Source organism: Dipodomys spectabilis, unplaced genomic scaffold (assembly GCF_019054845.1).
Source record: "Dipodomys spectabilis isolate Male_0828 unplaced genomic scaffold, ASM1905484v1 ptg000125l, whole genome shotgun sequence".
Classification (NCBI taxonomy): domain Eukaryota; kingdom Metazoa; phylum Chordata; class Mammalia; order Rodentia; family Heteromyidae; genus Dipodomys; species Dipodomys spectabilis.
Genome location: NW_024870802.1, coordinates 4058923 through 4080054, shown reverse-complemented (window position 1 = coordinate 4080054; position 21132 = coordinate 4058923). Strand labels below are relative to the sequence as shown.

Below are 21132 nucleotides of genomic sequence, written 5' to 3'. Positions count from 1 at the left end.
ATTAGGCTATGTGCTTTCTTTCCTTTCTTTCCTTTCTTCCTTTCTTTCTTTCCTTCCTTCCTTCCTTTCTTTCTTTCTTTCTTTCTTTCCTTCTTTCTTTCTTTTTTTGTTGGTCATGGAGCTTGAACTCTGGGCCTGGGTGCTGTCCCTCAGCTCTTCGGCTCAAGGCAAGCACTCTACCACTTGAGTCACAGCACCACTCCGGTTTTCTGGTGGTTTATTGGAGATAAGAGTTTCACAGACTTTCCTGCTAGGACTGGCTTTGAACCAAGATCCTCAGATCTCAGCCTCCTGAGTAGTTAGAATTATAGGTGTGAGCCACCGGTACCCTGCTTAGGCTATTTTCATGCACGCAAATAATATACATCAATAATTTTAAACCCCTCCCCTTAGCTTCTCCCCCTTCCCACTGACTGGTTCCACCCCCTCCTTTCACATTTATGTTATACATATTTACATCTAGATTCTGTATATGAGAGGAAACATAGCATATTTGTTTTTTTGAGTTTGCCTTATTTTGAAAAGACATGTCCTTTTAATATTAACCTACTTTTATATGCAAAATAAGAAGTAATAGTTATTTGATAGCTTAGTTAATATAAAAAATTTATGCAAATCTTACCTTGAAGGAAGTATCACTGGTAACAATGCTTGCTCCAAAGAATGGGGAGCAGACACAGGTTTCTGACTTTGGCTTTCTAAATACTCCTGGAAAAAAAAACAAAAAACAAAAACAAAACAAAACAAAAAAAACAAGAACATGAGGAATACTCTTGTTGTCTTACTTTCCTAGCAACATATAAAATATATTTTGATTTTCAAAGGTTAAAAGTAACCAAATGCCATTGGCTGGTGCCTGTAATCCTAGCTACTAGGAGGCTGAGATCTGAGGATTGTTGTTCAAAGCCAGCCAGATCAGGAAAGTCTGTAATACTCTTATCACCAGTTAACTACCCAAAAGCCAGAAGTGCAGTTGTGGCTCAATTAGTAGAGTGCTAGTCATGAGCAAAAAATCTCAGAGATAGCACCCACACCCTAAGTTATAGACCCAAGACTCACACACACACACACAAACACACACACACACACACACAACATCACACAATGGTTAAAGGGAGATATTTAGAAAACAGGTCATGGTAAAAAGTTTAGAAATACTTTCTATATCTAAAGCATGTCCAAAATAAGTCATAAACAATTAGGGAGCCTGGTGTTTAGGAATGGAACATACAAAGAATAGATGATTAGTAAATAAAATAAATCATATTAAGTGAAGTAAGCCAGGCCCATGGTTTCCCTTATTTGCAATAACTAGTATATGTCTAAGACAAGCAGAAATGGTCAGATAAATTGATGTTAAGTGAAATGAACCCCAAGATAAGGACTCAGTGGTTTTTCTTTCTTGCTATTGTTTCTAACGTATTTATAAGGTGATTTATTTGTTGCTTTGTATATCCCTCCCCCACGGTATAACCGCTGTTTTCACTGTATTTGATGTTGGTATAACTTGGGGAGGGGAAGGGAAAAAACACATTGTTTAAATAGGGATATAGGTGGGTCCATTGCAACAATGAAATGTACAAGATACTATGTCAAAAAATGAACTTTACAACTTTGGTGTGTGGGGGTGGGTGTTGGTTAGGGGAAACAAAGGAGGAGGCAACAATATTTGATAAGAAATGTACTCATTACCTTGCTCATGTTATTGTAACCCCTTTGTATGGTATTTTCACAATAAAAAAATTACTAATAAAAAAAATTTAAAAACGAAACCTGACTTTTGTTTGGAAACTATATAACTCCAAAATTAGTAACACTGATAACTGAGACAACCACATTTGGAGGAAATCTGGCAATCTGAGGCCCGTAATACTTAATAAAAGCGCAATACCAAAGTGAATTGTGCTCTATTCTCCAATAGAGAAGCTGTGTGATCATTAAAAAAAATAAAAGACCAAGAACAAGAAATGGTGCAGTTCCTCCACAGTTAAAACGCAGAAGGCCAGAAAGAATCCACGTAGCAGTCAGAATCTTCTTTCCATTTGTAGGAGAGGGTATTGAACACAGGCCCTGCTAGTTAGGCAAGGGTTCTACCATTTCAGCTAAGCCTCCTGCTATAGTGTAAAGCCTTTTTCTTAGCTCATATTCTTGTAAAAGTAGATGTAGAACAGGAGAGTCAGGACCTCTGCTCCTGCTTCAGTTTCTTACCTATACCTTTCTCTGTTCTCTCTCCTTTATTCAATTTGAAAATCAATGGAATTTAAGATGGCGGGATCTCAGGGAACTGGCAGTCCCAGGCTTTTAATGAGATTGGAATTCCCCTTGGGGTTTTAGAATACTGGATCCTACTTTAGCATACAGCATCATCCTATCCATTTTATCTGGATTTTAGGGGAAGTATTTTAAGTATTTTTTAAAAATTCCCCCTAAATGCAATACCTATTAAACTTTAAAACATAATACAGGACACCAACATGTATCATAAAGTAATATGCAAGAGTCTCATGATTTTTTTTTTCTTTTGTTAATTGTGGGGCTTGAACTCAGGGCCTGGGCAACTGTCCCTGAGCCTCCTTGTATTCAAGGCTAGAACTGAGCCACAGTGCCACTTCTGGTTTTTGAGTGGTTAACTGGAAATAAAGAGTATCACAGGAACTTTTCTGCCCAGAGTTGCCTCAAACCACAATCCTCAGATCTCAGCATCCTGAGTAGCTAGGATTACAGGTGTGAGCCATCTATGTCCAGTGGATTTTTTTTCTTTTTTAATAGCAATAAATAGCTTGGCATCTCCCAAAGATAGTCATCTCACCTCTGTGTCACTAGGCACACTTTGACTAAAAAGTTCAGGTGAGGTCCCTTTTCTCATAGTGCTGCTTTTCAAGAAAGGAAAAGGATGTCACAGCCAGCAAACATTGGATTAGAGCTGGAACAAGCCCTCAGGGTTTTTTTTGCCTCCAGACAATGCTTTGACCATAGTTGATACCAACAGGCTCTCACCTTTAAGGAAAATGGTTGTGCGAAGTCCACTCTGACATAGCCATAGTTTTTCCGTAACATCCTAATAACACCTCGTGCTACACTCCACAGGCTCTCATTCTTCTTGGGTTTGCCCTAAATTCCAGAGGCGAAAAAACAACACAGTAAGAAATAAGTCAGGTACAGCCATTCTGCTTTCCAAAGGATAGGAGTACAAGATCAAAAGAAGAAAACAAGTTACACATTAACTAATACCTATGAGAAAATGTTTAGTGTTTACAGAAGCTAAAAGATGTAATGAGTTAGGGAGTCAATATTTACTACTATTCCATTTAGTTCCCATAATTCACCTAAGTATAGCTACAAAGTAATGAAGGACAAAATGCCATAACACCCTAAAAACCATTCTGTAAGCAGTCCAAGGGGCTACCTATCTGAAGTCTGTGGATTACCAAGCCTAATACCTAACTTCAAAGCACTAAATGTCATTATTAACCTCACAGTGTCCACAGAGCTGATTATTTGCTCAGAAAGCATTTATCAAGCATTTGTTGTACATAGAAGGGGAATCGTGAAAGACACCCTTGCATATACAGTCAGGATATTCAAGGACACACTGACCACATAGGAAGAATGCCACTCATCTGGTAATCCAAGTCCATCCCTTAAAGTATAAAACCTACAGAGGTCATGTGTCCTTGAATGCCTCACTTATTTAAAGCGGCAAGTTTGAAACAAGTACACTAATTCAGGACCAAACTTGATTCCTCACATTGTTGGTAGGTGTGGTAAGGTAGAAGAACCAAAATGTATGAAAGTTCAACATACATACTCTACGATCTATCACTTCTACCCCTAGGTAGATGTCAAAACGAATATATAGGGTACCAAGGTTTATTCATGTATTGGAATACTGAGTGGCTTTGAGAATCAACTAATTACATACAGCAACAGAGAAGAATATCAAAAATACCTGTGTGAACAGAAGGAACTAGATCCCAAGAGTAAGCACTATTCATCCTATTTATATAATGCTTAGTAACAAGCAAAACTAATATATTCTGTAAGAAGTCAGATAAGTGGTTATTCAGAAGGGACTGATGACAGGAGGGGCCCAAGGGAGACTTGTGGAATCTTGATGTGTTTCCCTCATTTGAATGCTGATTACATATATCTATATGCACTGTAAACAACTCAGTGTGCATATTTATGATTTATGCATTCTTTGGGGTAAAAAGTTCATTGCAGCCAGATGATGGTAGTTCATGACTAGCTACGAAGGAGGCTGAGATCCAGAAGTTCATGTTTTGAGGCCAGCCCCAAAAGAAAAGTCCAAGTGACTTCATTTCCGAAATAATTAGCAAAGAACTGGACTAGATGTGTGATTCAAGTTGCAAGCTAAATGTGAGCCCAGAGTTCAAACTCTGGGACTGGATAAAACAACGTTTACCGGTGAGCTGGAGATATTGCTCAAGTAGTAAGATATATGTCTACTCTGTATAACAAGTACGAGGCCCTGAGTTCAAACCCCACTACTACCACTATCCACTCCCCCCCCCCCCCAAAACTGACTGAAAATAAATACCACTCCCCCTCAAATTAATTTGTTGTTCTTTTGTCCACATGAGCCCGCCAGTTCTTCAGGCTTAACTGAAATAAAATGCACACATAACCAGCCGGCCCTTAGGAGAGGGGCCAGAAGCCTCCACTTCCCAGTCCTCTGACCAAGGCCAATACATCTAATTGTGCATAGGAAAATCTCTGCCTAGTGGGTGTCGCAGAGGCGACCACCATGCCTCCCCAGCCATGTTTCACAACTGCTCTCCAGTTAGACAATACTAAGAGATACTCTTAGTTAATCCTATAAGCAAAACCAAATGCTAATCATTAGATCTAAAAGAAAACCTGTAAAACAAAACTGAATTTTGCATAGGCACTTCCCTTACCAGTTGTTCACCATTATAGTGACCTTCAATTATGCGATCGTAGGAGATGCCAACCGGTATCACCAAGATGTCAGGGATGGTGTTGGTGGAAAGAGTGTCTACCACCACTGACAACAGTCCTGCCCGGGCACAGGAGGTTTTCCCACTCCGGGAGCGTGTGCCTTCCAGAAAAATCTCCAAGAACTGTTGCTGCCGGAGTAGCTCAACTATATGCTGGAGTATGAGAGAAAGCAACACATGAACTTAGCCACTCAACTTAGATGAAGTTGGAAAAAATTTTCAGGCAAAACCCAGAAAAAAATAGAAACTATAACTTCTCTAACGACAAAATATTTCACCTGCACAAATAGCATTAAAGAAGCTTTATCAACACTGTATTTTGGAAAATTCAAAAAAAAAAAACAAGTTCATACTTACACCTAAGCCATCATCATTCAAAAGATTCTGAGAACAGTTTTATAAACACTTCAACCCAATCAAATCTTTGTCCTTCCACTTGCTAGCTAACGTAATGGCTTTAAGAATAATTAGAAATCATACACACCCCATGAAGCAAAGCTCTATAGAGAATATCTTTCCGTCCATCTGGTGTTTCATCTAGCCTCCGTCGTATGAAAAAGCCCCCAAGCTTATGGATCAAGGTACTATAAATTCAAAAATGCACTTATTATTTATAAGGAAAAAAAAGTCAAATTCCAAGTTACTTCACAACAGTTGCCATTTGTATAAAAATGATCTGTGTTGCCTGAGAGCTGACAGGGAAAATGCAGACATTTATTTTCATGTTATTGACACGTCTCACCTGTTCACAGTATGTATACTAAAGTTCTAGTACAGCAGTGCCAAGCCAGAGGATTAGCCCTGGTGTGCTACCCAGAAGAGAACATGGCACAAATTGTGTAAGAATGATTATTAAAATGCTGTCCACAATCTCAAGATATGGACATTGTCCCATTTCCAGACACACTGAAACTTTCAAATTTTTCTGTAACAAATTTACAGAATGAAGAAAAGTTCCTTGGGGAAAATATTCTCAAATAATTATTACTTAAAGAAGCCAAGGAGAATTCACCAACTTGAAACTGGGTGAAAATAATCTTCATGTACACAGGAATCAAAAAATCCTGATCACAAACCATGTCTATTTTAACAGCATTGATCACCTGTGATAAGAAGTTGCAATTTTCTAAGCCAGGTTTTCCAAACTCACAGCATCTTCCTATTCTCTCAAATGGAATAATTCTTTTCAAATAGATATAGAAATAAATATTTTTATGTATATTGCTATAGAGAAATAATATTTTAAATATATTTAAATATTATTAAATATTTGTATGTGTATGTGTGTGTGTGTTGGTCATGGGGCTTGAACTCTGAGCCTGGGCACTGTCCCTCAGCTCTGCAGCTCAAGTCTAGCACTCTACCACTTGAGCCACAGTGCCACTTCCAGTTTTCTGGTGGTTTATTGGAGATAAGAGTCTCACAGACTTTTCCTGCCTGGGATGGCTTTGAACCATGAATCTCAGATCTCAGCCTCCTGAGTAACTAGGATTACAGGCATAAGCCACCGACGGCCAGCTATATTAGTGTATTTTTGGTATCCTCCATAGTCTACATAAAGACTGAGTATCACTTTGAATTCATCCTGCAATGTAAGTTCATAATGAGCTGGAGGCTTGGTGGCTCATGCCTATAATCCTAGCTACTCAGGAGGCTAAGATCTGAGGATTACAGTTCAAAGCCAGCCTAGGCAAGAAAGTCCATGAAACTTGTATCTCCAATTAACCAGTTAAAAAGCAGGAAGTAGAGCTGTGGATCAAGTGCTAGGGTGCCAGCCTTCAGTGAAAAGCTAAGCAAGAGTGCGAGGCCCTGAGTTCAAGCCCCAATACTAGCATGCATACACACGCATGCATGCACACATACACAGGTTCATAATCATGTACCCCAGAAGCAGTTTATGACTATGTGGGTAAGAGCGTGACAAAACAAGGCTGCAGAGAAATAGGCTGGTGATTTATGACAATTGTCTATGTCTAAAGAAGGAAGGCTAAGCAGTAACTGACTCAAAGTTCATGAAAGGGCTGAATTGTGAGAAAGTATGAGTAAAATGGGAATGTGGTTGCTCTAATGACAAGAAGAGGCCAGCCTTCTCTGTGACCCCATGGGAACAGTCTTCCTCCTGTGAGACTGTCCACCAGCAACTTTATGATGCCCTTCACATTTCAGATTCCTTGACCTCAGGACAGGATGCCCCCGGGAGTAAAAACAGCTATTCTACTGCCCAGAAACCAGGCCTGCCCTGTAGGGTCCAATCACAGTATATTGAAGCTAAATGTTTATTTGTTAGCATGCCCCATTGTAAGCTACTTGGCAGAGAAAAATACATGTGCTCACTCTCATCCAAAGTGCACCTGGAATCTGGATAAGTATCAATGACTGCATGAATAGACGGTTATGACTCTGCTGATCACATGAGGCTGGTTAGCTATCGTAGTCCAACACTGAGCCAGTGGGCTGGGAACCTGCTCCTGGGCTGGGGATGCTGAAGCCCAGGCTGCCACTCTGTACTGCTCTACCCTCTCACCGGCTAGGCCACTTCCCTTCCTGTTTCCATCCAAATGAGTCTCCTCTGCTTCACCTTCTACTCACAGAGCTGACCTTACAGCTACTTTTTTCTCACACCAGCTCAACCCAGTCCTCACCGGCTACCAAGTGGTGATCAGACACACTGTTGACCCTGTTTAGCGAATAGAAAATACCTGTGTCTCTCCTAATACTCTGCTGAACCTGAATCTGAGTTAGTACCAAGTCTTACACATTCACAAAGTACTAAATAGTTTTCAACTTACTAAATACTTTTCAAATCTTCCTATGCCTTCCTCCCAACGAGTACTACTGCACTTCTCATTGAAGCCCTCATTATCTTTTACCCAAACTATTAGAATCAGAATTGAGCTGGGTACCAGTGGCTCACACCTGCAATCCTATCTATTCAAGAGGCTGAGATCTGAGGATCATGGTTCGAAGCCAGCCCAGGTAGAAAAATCCCTAACACTCTTGTATCCAACTAATCAACAAAAAGCTGGAACTGGAAGTATGGTTCAAGTGGTAGAACTCATTTCTTGACTGAAAAAACAAAGCAAATAAACCAGTGACAGTGTGAGGACCCAAGTTCAACCCTCAGTACCAGCAAAAAAAAAAAAAAAAAACAGAACCCATTGAACTTCTAATCTAATGTCACCTTTCAAAGCACAGCACCTGTCATTTTTCAAGTAAAGGACAGACACCATACTCTTGGCTGAGAACTTCTTTTAACCCATATCTTACTACATGTGCAGCTACCAGCCTCTGATCTCTCCCATCTATCTGTCTACCACCTCCCAATCCCATCACACCCCATGGCTTCATTTTCCACAGAATGCACTGCCTTCTCCTGAAAACTCTAACACACACATTGTACTTCCCACATTTCTAGCTCTATCAAAGAATGAGTTTAAAGTAATAGGTTACTCTTATTGAAAGCGAATATTATTACAAAGTAATAGCTACCCATCACCACCCAAACAACACTCAGGCCCTACTGCCAAGCCTGATACACTAATCACTATGTGACCTTTTACCCACTTCTAAATATTACTCATCACACTTGAGTATGGTTAGTTCACTAAGTATCCCACAGGAAATATATAAACACTGGAGATAGATAATGTTTTTCTTTTTGGACTATTCCAGTTTTATACACTCCACAATCACTACTTTTATAACACTATTTACAATAACATGTATCAAAACATGTAACAAATACAGTGACAACAGGAGATAAAGCACAGGGGGAAAAACACAGAAGAAGAAAGAAATTATATAGTACATTAAAAATAACAACAACAAAGAAAAACCTTTTGTGTCCATGTATTGGGAATTCATTTCACTTACCATCATCTTATATGGTCATATGTACATAGCTATTAGCTATTCTGCTCATCTGCTAAGATTATCCTAGACATATACTAATTATTGCAAATAAGGGAAACTATGAAACCTATGTTTCTTTGGCTCTGGCTTACTTCACTTAATATGATTTTTTCCAAGTCCTTCCATTTCCTTACAAATGGGGCAGTATCATTCTTTCTGATGGAAGTATAGAATTCCATTGTATATACATACTACATTTTCTTGATCCATTCGTCTACTGAGGGGCATCTGGGTTGTTTCCATATCTTAGCTATGATGAATAATGTCACAATAAACATAGTTGTGCTGGTAGCTTTAGTATGGCCTTGTTTATGGTATACATTTATCTGAATTATGGAAGGGAAAGGGAACAAAAAAATAGTGAGACAAAAGACAAAGGGGGAATCTATGAAATAGCAATACTCACAAGATAGTATGTTGGAAATGATCTGTACAACTTGGGGGGGGGGGCGCGTTGGAGGGAGGGAAAGTGGGAGGAAAATGAGGGAGAGTAACATCTTAGACAAGAAATGTACTTACTACCTTATGTATGTAACTGTAACAACTATGTACATCACCTTGACAATAAAATTAAAATTAAAAAATACATAACAATAGCAACAACAAAAGTCAGAATAGCTTTAAATTTTCAATCAACTGTCCAACTGAGCCAATCTTACCTGAAGATGGGAATGTTTAGGTTATTGCCCGAAGCGATGTAGGGCGCTTTGATGTTGTGGCAGAAGAGAATGAAGGTGAGCAGCAGGTAGTCGATATGGGACCGGTGCACAGGCAGGAACAGAAGCGGCAGACTTGTCTAATAGAAAGAAAAATGTCAAATTTCAAATTCAAACATTAAGTCCTAGCCCTCTTTCCAACCACGCTTTGTTTAGGATCACTAATCAGTAACTCACTCTTTGAAAACATTTTATGATAGTAATTCTTCTTTACATTGAATACTTATTCAGCTAAATGTAAGGGCAATTATAACAACAAAAATCAATTGGGGGAAGAAGAAAAGTAATCAAGGGTTCAAGTTGACTGCAGACATCTTCTAAGAGGTAACCCAAATCATGAGGGGGGAAACAAAGAACATAGAATATTTTTTTTTCTTCTTTTTGTGCTGGTACTGGGGCTTAAATTCAAGACTTCATGCTCTCACTCATGCTCAATGTTGGTACTCTACCACTTGGATCCATACCTCTAGTTGCAGCTTTTTGCTGGTTAAGATGCAAGTTTTTTAGATTTATTTTCCCCAGGCAACTTTCAAATTGAGATCCTCAGAGCTCAGCCACCTGAATAGCTAGGAATATAGATGTAGGCCACTAGTGCCCACAAAGCACAGGCTTTTTGAACCAGGCCTGGGTAAACTACTTAATATCTGTGATTTAGAACAGCTTCTTAATCTGCCTGTATCTCTGTTTCTTGTGCATAAAATAGAAATTTGTGCCATCTGGTTCCCAATAGCTTATAAAAGTGATTCTGAACATTATCCTCAGGCTGCTTGGGCCCCATCTCTCCCCCAACTGGCGAGGATTGGAGTGTTGCTGGCCACTGCAGTATCACAATAAGGGGAAGTCTTCCAAGTGGGTTGAAACAGAAAACAACACACGGGGAGCATTTCTAAAAGAACTCCATAAACTCTCTACAATCGGTCCATACACATGGGCAAAGAAACAGCAGGTTCACAGAAATGCTTGCCTCGGTTGCAGCTTTAACCATCTCAAGCTGACCCTTGTGAATCTGAATGTTCCAGAAGAAGCTGTTGAATAGTTTTAGCAGCACCCACCCCGTCAATCTGAAAGAAATATTTTGTAAAAATTAGATCTATACACATATAAGTATCCATCTGTATAGGGTTGACTTTGTTTCCTTCAGTTTCTTAGCCAACAACCTAAGAGTACTTGAAAATGACCTCATGTGTGTGAATAGACATCTGTGTATCTGAACTGAAGAATTAGTGGACTAACTTTAAAGACTTATTCCTTATAGAAGTACCCACTTATTATAGACTAAGATCCCATTTCACCCCAATAACGCTTTGTACTTCAAAGACAAATGACCAAGCTAATATTCAGTGAGCAGAATGATCCCTGTAATACACACAAACCACTCCCTTATGACACATCGGCACAGTTTAAGACAGCTTGAAGCCTACACGGTGTTACTTCTCACAGAGATTGAGTACACATCTAAAAGGTGAACAAAAGTAGCAGTGTTCCTCACTAGACACTATTGAAAATGAACTATATAACTTGTGGGTGGGATGGGAGGGAAAAACTGAGAGAAAGCAAAGGAAGGGGTGACAATGTCCAAAAAGAAATGTGCTCTTCACCTGACTTACATAACTGTAACCCCTTTGTATATCACCTAACAATAAAAAAAAATAAATTAAAAAAAAAAAGGAATTGAACTGAACACAGAAATGCAAGGCAGTATCTTCTTCCATGAGCACAAAACTAGGGAGGGAAATGCAAAGTCTATCCCCGTTTGGTTGCAAGCTTCTGCTTTGTCTTTTCATACCTGATCATCCCTGGTGACACAGTGGCGACCATTTCTTGAAGGATCTTTTTGGCTTTCTTCTTCACTTTCTGGAGGGCTTTGGATTGCTGCTGGGCAGAACCATCCGAATTCAACTCAGCAGCCACTTCAGCAATTGCCTCTTGTACTCTGAATTGAACATGGAAAGACATACAATGTAACTAGTTCTATGCTATATTCCCCAGATAGAAATCATACGACAAAATGTTCACAATGTATGTTCTCTTTAATAAGACATAACAGAAGAAAAAAAAAAAAAAGCTCAACTTAGAAGTACTCTCCCTGGCTCTCTATTAATAATGTGCCAGGCTTCATAATCGGCTAAATCAATAAATCCCCAGCAATCTTTTTTTTTAATTTTTATTTTTTTATTGTGAAAATACTGTACAGAGGGGTTACAATTACATGGGCAAGATAATGAGTACATTTCTTATCACCCCCAGCAATCTTAAAAGCAGACTTAAATTCAGATACAGTGGCTGACAGAGAGCTATGAGGAATAAAAATGTTACTCTAACAAAACAGAAAAAGAAAAGTTATCCTTTTAGGCAAACTATTCAGAGGCATGAAAAAACCCACTGTCAAAGTGATGTGTGATTTGTCTTTTGAAATCCTAACTTAATATTTACTTATACTGTCCCCCTATTAGAAGAACCGCATCCAAAAATCGCTGGGAAATATCAAAGAGGAGAATTAAATATTTCAAGATTTTTTTCCTAAATTGAACCACTAATTTAAAAAAAAGCACAGTTCAAGATCAAAACAGCAATAAGAAATGAGTTAAAGGGAAAAATCTAATGCAGTTTAACTCTTTCACTTGACTTAGTAAAGAAAACATGAGGTTAAATGTTCATAAGCCACATCTAACATCCCAGTTACTACCCAAAATAATGGGACAGCTGAAACATATGTAAAGGGTTTTTAGTTTTGTTTTATAGTTTTAAAAACAATCTTTAAAAATTAATATGTGCATTACAGGAAACACACACTAGAAACAAAGAGTGAGTTATCCAAGACTGCAATTCTTTCTAGCTGGAATTCTTTCTAGGTCCTACATGTTCACATAAAAATCCATTTTAGATCACTAGGATCATATAGAATGTGTCATGCTTTTCTATACATGGTGACTATTTGCCAATTTAAAATCCCAAAGCTCCATGAATACTGTGCAAACCAAGAATCCCCTACAGCAATCTTATAAATAAACAAATTGTAATGTTTTCCTTCAGGACATATTTTTCGCTAAGGACAAAACATGACACCAGGACTCTGTATAGAAGTAGTGGTAGAGCCGGGTGGCAGTGGCTCACACCTGTAATCCTAGCTACTCAGGAGGCTGAGATCTGAGGATCGAGATTCAAAGCCAGTCCGGGCAGGAAAGCTGGAGAAACTCTTATCTCCAACAAACCACCAGAAAACTGGAAGTGGCACTGTGGCTCAAGTGGTAGAGTGCTAGCCTTGAGCTGAAGAGGTGAGGGACAGCACCCAGGCCCAGAGTTCAAGCCCATGACTGACAAAATAAATAAATAAATAAGAAGTAGTTATAGTAACAATTAAGATACTGCTTTTCCTCAGTGCTGAATTTCAAATGAGACAAAAAGCTACAGAAAACACTGGTGCACCATTTCTAAAAGGAAGTTTATTAACAAATATGAACTACTAAAATATTAGCAAGAAGATGCTACACCCAGAAGATGGACACACTAATGACTTCCCAAACATACTGAAGGTTAGCAAGAGTTTCAAATAATTACTTTCATCTACCATTGCTACTGAGTTCAGAAACTCTCCACAATTCATTAATATTAAAGGAACAGCTCCAAGGACACAGAGGTACCCAGGCTATTCCTTGAATAGCATTTAGTCCACCTGGCTAGGAACATTTTCAGAAGGTTGAATGAAATCATCTCTATTATCAACTCTTCGCTTGCTTATTCAATAAAGACTAGAGCCAGCACTTTTGAAGCTTTATTTACAACCCCGTGATGGTTAAAAACAACCAGGTCTCAATCCACCCGTCTTCTGTTCTCTAAATTGAGCAATACCACTAAAATGGTCAATATCAATAAGACAGAACAGAATAACCTTCATCCACACTCCCATGCTCTGGATGATGTATTCTGAGCCTCTACTAGGGCTCAGAAAACCATACCACAAAAATAGGGGGGTTGGAATACTGTGTGCCTTCAAATTAAAAGTAACTGGAAGGCCTTGGGAGCTGCCTGAGAACCAAGGACTTCTGAACATTCTGTTGTATCTCTGCACCCAAAGCACAGGGAGTGGCTCTCTGGAATTCCCTTATCTGCCTGGGGAAACTTCTTCCAAAAGAAATGTGATTGTCTTAACTCTCCCAGAGAACCTCATTCAGTAGGTTGAGTGCCTGGGAAGAGAGGAGAATGAAAGTCTTCACCACGTCCAGATAGGCTTCACTTCTCTTCTGAGGGCAGCTCCCACACACCGCCTGAGAGATGGGAGTCTCACTGGGACACTGTTCACAGAGCTCTGCCTTTGCCCTGCCTCCCAGAGCAGAGAAGACTTTTGTCCCTCAGCTACTGTCTCTTCTCCTGACTCACTCATCATCTCCTGAAAACCACTGACTAAACTTCAAAATTACCTATGTCCCTTCACTTCCCTCTCTTCTATAGAGAAGTCTCGTTGGAGTTACTGGATAATGATCACTCTTGTGATGCCTGGGGTATGTCAATAAATTCACAAGCCTATTACTTCTGCTACTCTTTCAGGTGTCAGTTTGTTGAAACTTTGGAGGTCAGAGAGAAAGTATCCCCTTCCCCTCTACCCATTTTCCTTCCTACACATGGGCTAGGTCAACATCCCATGTTGACAAGCAAATGCCTCTAAGAATAAAGACAACCTCTACTCTTTTAGATTTCTAACAATGATTTCCATGGCATGAATATATCCCTAGGTACTAACTATTTGACACCAACAAACTCAATTCCCTTTGGGCTATAAAACTGAAAATGTGATGTCATCACTAGTTACAAAACAGAAACCTTACTACTACAGAACCCTGGAAGCATGTGGATCTCTGAACTCTAGCTCATGATTCGCTTTTCACCTACTGAAAATCCATCCAGACCAGAATCCATAAAACAGGATGGCTCTTCTTGCAGGGTTCTGTTTACCTCCTGCCACAACCTCGCCCCACACCCATGCCCATCCTTTGCAGCTGAACATTTCATGTTCGGAAGTGCAAACACTTCAGGAGACCAAAGGTTCCACACATCCCCGCCCCTCCGCACCTTGCCGACAGTGTCCCTATCCTCACCTGCTGCTGTTTAGGACATTTTCTGTGATATTGGTGGCAAACATGCCCTTATGGACATCCCGCTCTTGAATGAACAGGATGTATGAAAGACGTCTGGCAAGCCAGCCGCGGTGCCTAGAATGTAAATATAAATGAATTAGCAACAAAGTCCTAGGTGTCCCTTGAGGAACACCTAGACTATCACAACAAGAACAACCCTTGGAGGTCAACCATTCTGAGACTTAGGCTCTCCTCTAGCAAATTCGCTTTGGTACTCTAAGATGCTATGCAGCAATTCAGTGTGCAATGTCTTTCATGCACTCTCAAGTAAAATTAAAACTCATAATTTATGCATTCATGCTTGAATAATCTTACTTTATTGAATAATAACCCTAATTTTTAAAAAAGTAAAAATCTGTTAAAGCTAGGCATTGGTGGCTCATGCCTATAATCCTAGCTGAGTGGGCTGAGATCTGAAGATCACAATTTGAAGCCAGACCAGGCAGGAAAGACTCTTATCTCCAACTAATCACCAGAAAACTGGAGTGGAGCCACGGCTCAAAATGGTAGAGTGCTATCCTTAAACAAATAAAGCTCAGGGACAGAGGCCAGGCCCTTAGTAAGCCCCATGACCGACAAAAAGAAAAAGAAAAAAATCTGACACTTAATACCACTAATAAGGCAAATATATCAAATGTGAAATAGCCTAAACACACATATATGTATGTATGTATGTGGTATGTGTGCATATAGATATCTATATATATATGGCTTATAGAAAGATTTGGTACTTTTCCCCTAACATAAATGATATATGACTACTTTTTATTATTATTACTACAGTATTTCTTCTAAGGTAATCACTGATTCCTAATTGAATCAACAAAGGCTGATCAGACAAAAGAAATCAAGCAATAACCAGCCTATGAAATGACCTAAATACTTGAACTGAGTTCAATAACCCAGTTTGTTTACCAACAAACATTCTATATAACTGAGGGACAAGAAATATTCCTCACAGTGACTGTGGCTATTTGCTATTTAGATGGGAGTCTGGGTAGCTACTTTTCAGAATAAAAATGCTACAAGTCTGCATTACGTAATGATTTGCCACTCTTTGCGATGATTACATAACCCTGCACAGTCACTCTGTCTGCAGTGATGCAGACAGAGAGACATTTCAAGCAGAAACAAAGTCACTCTAAAATGACCTGGAAAACTTACACTGGGGATATAACTTGTGAGAATCACCATTCCTTACCTCTACTCTTATTTTTTTCCCTTCCTCCTTTCTTTTGTCTCAATCTTCTGAAAAGTTAGCTAAATATGCAGCATTCTTTCTAAAGTCTTCCTCCAGTGGAAGGAATCAGTGGTTAAGATACAAAGTCCAGCTCTGTATGAAATTCCCTTGAAACCGACCGAAAGCACTATGCATATGACTGAAAGCAGTGTGTGTGTCAATGTAAGCACTGTGTGTGTGTGTGTGTGTGTGTGTGTGTGTGATTGAAAGCACTGCATGTGTGTGACTGCAAACACTGTGTGTGTCAAAGTGTGGAAGAATGAGTAAGTGCATGAAAGTGTAGAGCACTTGTAACAGTATGTGAGAGAAAGTGTGTTGGCATGGAAGTGGTAAGGGTATGTTTGTTTGTAAAGATATTTAGACCTTGTTTCATATGACACATAAGCCGAATAACTGTGGAGCAGCTTCCTGCACTGAACAGTCTCATATAAACAAGTCAATACAACCAATGCTATTTTTCTTAACTACTCTGCTTGGGGATAACAGCAAAAGTTTTGGCTTCATATGTAAAATCTTTATTTAAATAAGCCAAACAATACTGTATCCCTTTACTTAGGTTATCAACCATATCAACCAAGAAAAATACTTCAATGGCCCAAGTCTTTCCTTTAAATTCCAGAGAGACAGACAAGAGGTGGAGGAGGAAGAGAAATAGGTGGAGGAAGAAGAGAAATAGGAGGAAAAGGAGGGAGGAGGAGAGAAGAGGGTGAAGAAGTGAGAGGAAGCAGAGAAGGAGGAGAAAGGAGAGGATAAGGAGGGAGAGGAAAAGGAAGAAGAAGAAGGAGGAGAAGGAGGAGGAGGAGGAGGAGGAGGAGGAGGCAGATGAAGAAGAGGAGGAGAAAAGAGCAGCCTGAGGATAGGAAAAAAAATATATCCCTTATATCCCTTGAATTAAACTTTTAGTCCGTGTGTGTGTGTGTGTGTGTGTGTGTGTGTGTGTGTGTGAGATATATCCCTTATATCCCTTGAATTAAACTTTTAGTCCGTGTGTGTGTGTGTGTGTGTGTGTAGCAGGTCTTACATCCTCATTTAGAATCTCTTCCTCTAGTAATATCAGAAAGGCTTCAAATGTCCATACTTGACTTGTTAGGCCAATTTGCATTCTCATCACTTGAGCCTACCACTCCCTACTTCAGGCATCTTTTCTCACAATTCCAAGGCCTGGTAGTAGTTCTGATTCCTGCTTCTCTTGCCTAAAACACACAGCCTTCTAATTCGTTATCCTCTCACTTAGATTCTATAAAACAAAGGCCCTTTTCTCTCTCTCTCTCTCTCTCTCTCTCTCTCTGACACCTACCAATCCATCTCCATATGTCTGGAATTTGGAAATAAAAATTCTAAGAAAAATCTTAGCTGCATAAGCTAAAGAACATTTGCTCAGTAGAGGACAACATTTTTAATATTCTATAGGTCAGGCAAAAATTTTAATCATGTACACTTTCTATGGAGTATAAAACAATCATAATAGATCATAAAACATTCAAAACTACTTCTCTCCTTAAATATTTCCCAAGGTTTAGCAAAAGTTAACGTTATGAATAAGTTAAAGTATACTCCAAGTACAATGACATGCCCTGGGGATATTTGTTGGTACAGCACAGGTTAATAGTGTTAGATCTTTCTGGTGACTATCCTGCTTCTAATTTTTACATAAGACTTCTAGGTAGAAGCTCATATTCTATTTATTCTCAAAACCAGACTTATCTTAAAGTATGCTCATTGACATTACAGAATTTTTATTTTGTGATTTAGTAGAAGTATAAAAAGTTTCTTTTTACCTGGTATGAGTTTCATTGATATAAATAACATTCCGCAAACCCAAAGATGGGATGCTAGGGTTAAAAAATTTTTCCTGTGTAAAACAAAACAAAATAAAGTAAGTGAATAGACAAGTAGATTGCTGGTGAAGAATTCCCATTCCTATTTCTAGATGACTTTTAATATCCAAACATAAAATTGGACATTGCTTTGAAAATCTACCATGATAAAGAAAAACAGGTTTATTCAAAAGTCCTCTGACTATTTCAAAGGTCACAAGTCAATTTTTTCATAGTATATCTCTACATTTAAAAAAACTCATAGTTAATTGCTTTTTAATATGCATATATGCAGATATAAAATCAAAACATAACATGTTAAAACATACACACATCCTCATAAACACATACTGAAGTGAACACAGGGCATGCCCACCTTACCCTCCGTATCAGATTCATACTGTCCTAATATACAGGTTAGCGTACAATAAATCATCCAAATAGCTCAAAGTACTTCATTAATACTTATTAATATTAACATTCATTTCCATATCAAGTGGTGATATAGGACTGTCTGTACAAGGTAGTATGAAGGTGGGAAAACATTCCCAGTATCTCAGGTAAGCAAAGCCCTGTCCGCTACATCACCCTTGGTCCCACCCCGCCTCTTCATTGGGTTTCAGAGGCCAGTCTTTAGATCAGGGCATCCAGATAAGCAGGGGTTATATTTGTCAAAATTAGTTTGCTTGCTTTTGCTTTTTTAATTTTTGCCAGTCCTGAGGCTTGAACTCAGGGCCTGTCCCTGAGCTTCTTTTGCTCAAGGCTAGCACTCTACCACTCCAGCCATAGCATCATTTCTGGCTTTTTCTGTTTATGTGGACTGAGGTATTGAATCCAGGGCTTCACACATGCTAGGCAAGCACTTTACCACTAAGCCACCTTCCCAGCCACAACAGCAGTTTTTAATGTCAGATAGCCAAAGGGTTTTGGCCTCTTCCCTTTCTGTCTCACTCTTCACCTTTACCCCCAAAGAACTAGAATTAGCTTAAATCATTCACAAGGACAGTCACAGATCTGTCACAAGTCACAAGTACTATGCAAAGTACCACATGGTTATGATTAGATTACTAAGTCTCCTGATATAACACAGTAAGATCATGGTCCCCATTAAGGCTGGTTAGAAGTTTAGAAGATTTCAAATATAAACTTGTTAGATCTGAAAAGATCCAAAAAACTCATCAATTGAGAAAAAAACAATTTTCCTCAATTCAGTCTAAGATCTTGCTCCCAAAGAATGTGGTCTTCCTATTCCCCTGTATGACTTTTCACATAATGAAAAAAATGTACATTCATAGCTTGTTATCTTTGTAGATGATCTTCAAAGATAATCTAGAGACAATTCAGTTGGAAAGAGGAAGTTAGAAAAGGTATATGACTCACAAGTAAATGCTAATTTAAAAAGACATACTGTACCCTCAAAAAAAGATGTAAAAGCCAGGTACCAGTGGCCCATGCCTATAATCCTAGCTACTCAGGAGGCTGAGATCTGAGAATCATAGTTCAAAGACAGCCCAAGCAGGAAGTCTATGAGACTCCTATCTCCAATTTATCACCAGAAAAAACAGAAGTGGCATTGTGGCTCAAGTGGTAGAATACTGGCCTCGAGCTGAAGAGCTCAGAAACAGAGCCCAAGCTCAGAGTTCAAGCCCCATGACCAAAAAAAAAAAAAAGATGTTAAAAAGTACTTAAGTAAAATTTCTTTAGAGAAGAAATTTCTTTAGAGATTTCTTTACAAGCAGGATTTCAGAGTAATTATAGCAAATGTCAAAAACAGTACAGTATTTCCACTCCACACAAATTATTTAAATGAACATGCCATGGAAGGAGATCAAGTTCAGCTTGATCAATTACCATACTGAACTTAGAAAATGGCAAAACCTCCCATGCTCCTGGATTGGAAAGATTAACATCGTGAAAATGGCAATACTTCCCAAGGCTATCTACAAATTCAATGCGATACCTATCAAAATTCCAACCTCATTCTTCAAGGAAATAGCAGAGGCAATCCAAAAATTCATATGGAACAATAAACGACCCCGAATAGCAAAAACGCTCCTCAACGGAGAGAACACTGCTGGAGGAATATCAATACCAAATTTCAAACTCTACTATAAAGCCATAGTAATCAAAACAGCTTGGTATTAGCATAAGAACAGACCTCAGGACCAATGGAATAGAATTGAAAACCCAGAAATGAACCTACAGACCTATAGCCATCTAATCTTCGATAAGGGAGCTAAAACAATACAATGGAAGAAATACAGCCTCTTCAGTAAATGGTGCTGGCAAAATTGGTTAACTACTTGTAGAAAACTAAAGCTAGATCCTTATATATCACCCTGCACCAGAATCAACTCCAAATGGATCAAAGACCTCGAAGTCAAAGCAGACACTCTGAAAACATTACAGGATGGAATAGGAGAAACCCTAGGTCTCCTTGGCTCAGGCCGAAATTTTCTGAATAGAGACCCAGAAACACAACAAATCAAAGAAAGGTTGGACAAATGGGATTGCATGAAGTTGCAGAGCTTCTGCATGGCAAAGGACACAGCTAGCAAGATCAATAGAAAGCCCACGGATTGGGAGATCTTCACTAGCCATACAACAGACAAGGGTCTCAAATCTAAAATATACTTGGAACTCAAAAAATTAAATCCCCCAACAACAAATCCTCAAAGAAACAACTGCCCAATAAATAAGTGGGCTAAAGACTTAAAGAGAAACTTCTCTGAAGAGGAAAGAAGGATGGCCAATAGACACATGAAGAAATGCTCAACATCCCTAGCCATAAAAGAAATGCAAATCAAAACAACATTGAGATACCACCTCACTCCACTTAGAATGGCAAAAATCAAGAACTCTAACAGCAACAGATGCTGGAGGGGATGTGGACAGAAGGGAACCTTACTTCATTGTTGGTGTGAATGTAAACTTGTTCAACCACTTTGGAAAGCAGTATGGAGGTTCCTCAAAAGACTTCACACAGAGCTCCCCTATGACCCAGCAATCCCACTTTTGGGCAATTACCCAAATGTTTACAAACAAGACCACACTAAAGCTACCAGCACAACTATGTTTATTGCAGCATTATTTACCATAGCTAAGATATGGAACCAACTCAGATGCCCCTCAGTAGATGAATGGATCAAGAAAATGTGGTATACATACACAATGGAATTCTATGCCTCCATCAGAAAGAATGACATTGCCCCATTTGTTAGGAAATGGAAAAACTTGGAAAAAATTATATTAAGTGAAGTAAGCCAGGCCCAAAGAAACATAGGTCCCATGGTTTCCCTTATTTGCAATATGTAGTATATGTATGAGTCAAGC

General features: G+C 39.0%; 1 protein-coding gene across 4 annotated transcripts in view; it reads right to left on the bottom strand.

Annotated features, from left to right (window-relative positions):
* Gpam (glycerol-3-phosphate acyltransferase, mitochondrial) overlaps positions 1-21132 on the bottom strand; it is a 67782-nt gene that overhangs the window by 13835 nt on the left and 32815 nt on the right. For all 4 annotated transcript variants that reach the window (XM_042689662.1, XM_042689661.1, XM_042689660.1 and 1 more), the window contains exons 4-12: positions 17761-17834; positions 14704-14817; positions 11397-11543; positions 10575-10671; positions 9554-9690; positions 5467-5566; positions 4923-5135; positions 2998-3111; positions 623-708 (exon numbers count right to left, since the gene is read on the bottom strand). In XM_042689662.1, the coding sequence (XP_042545596.1) occupies positions 623-708; positions 2998-3111; positions 4923-5135; positions 5467-5566; positions 9554-9690; positions 10575-10671; positions 11397-11543; positions 14704-14817; positions 17761-17834 (1082 nt within the window). The remainder of the gene's footprint in view (positions 1-622; positions 709-2997; positions 3112-4922; positions 5136-5466; positions 5567-9553; positions 9691-10574; positions 10672-11396; positions 11544-14703; positions 14818-17760; positions 17835-21132) is intronic.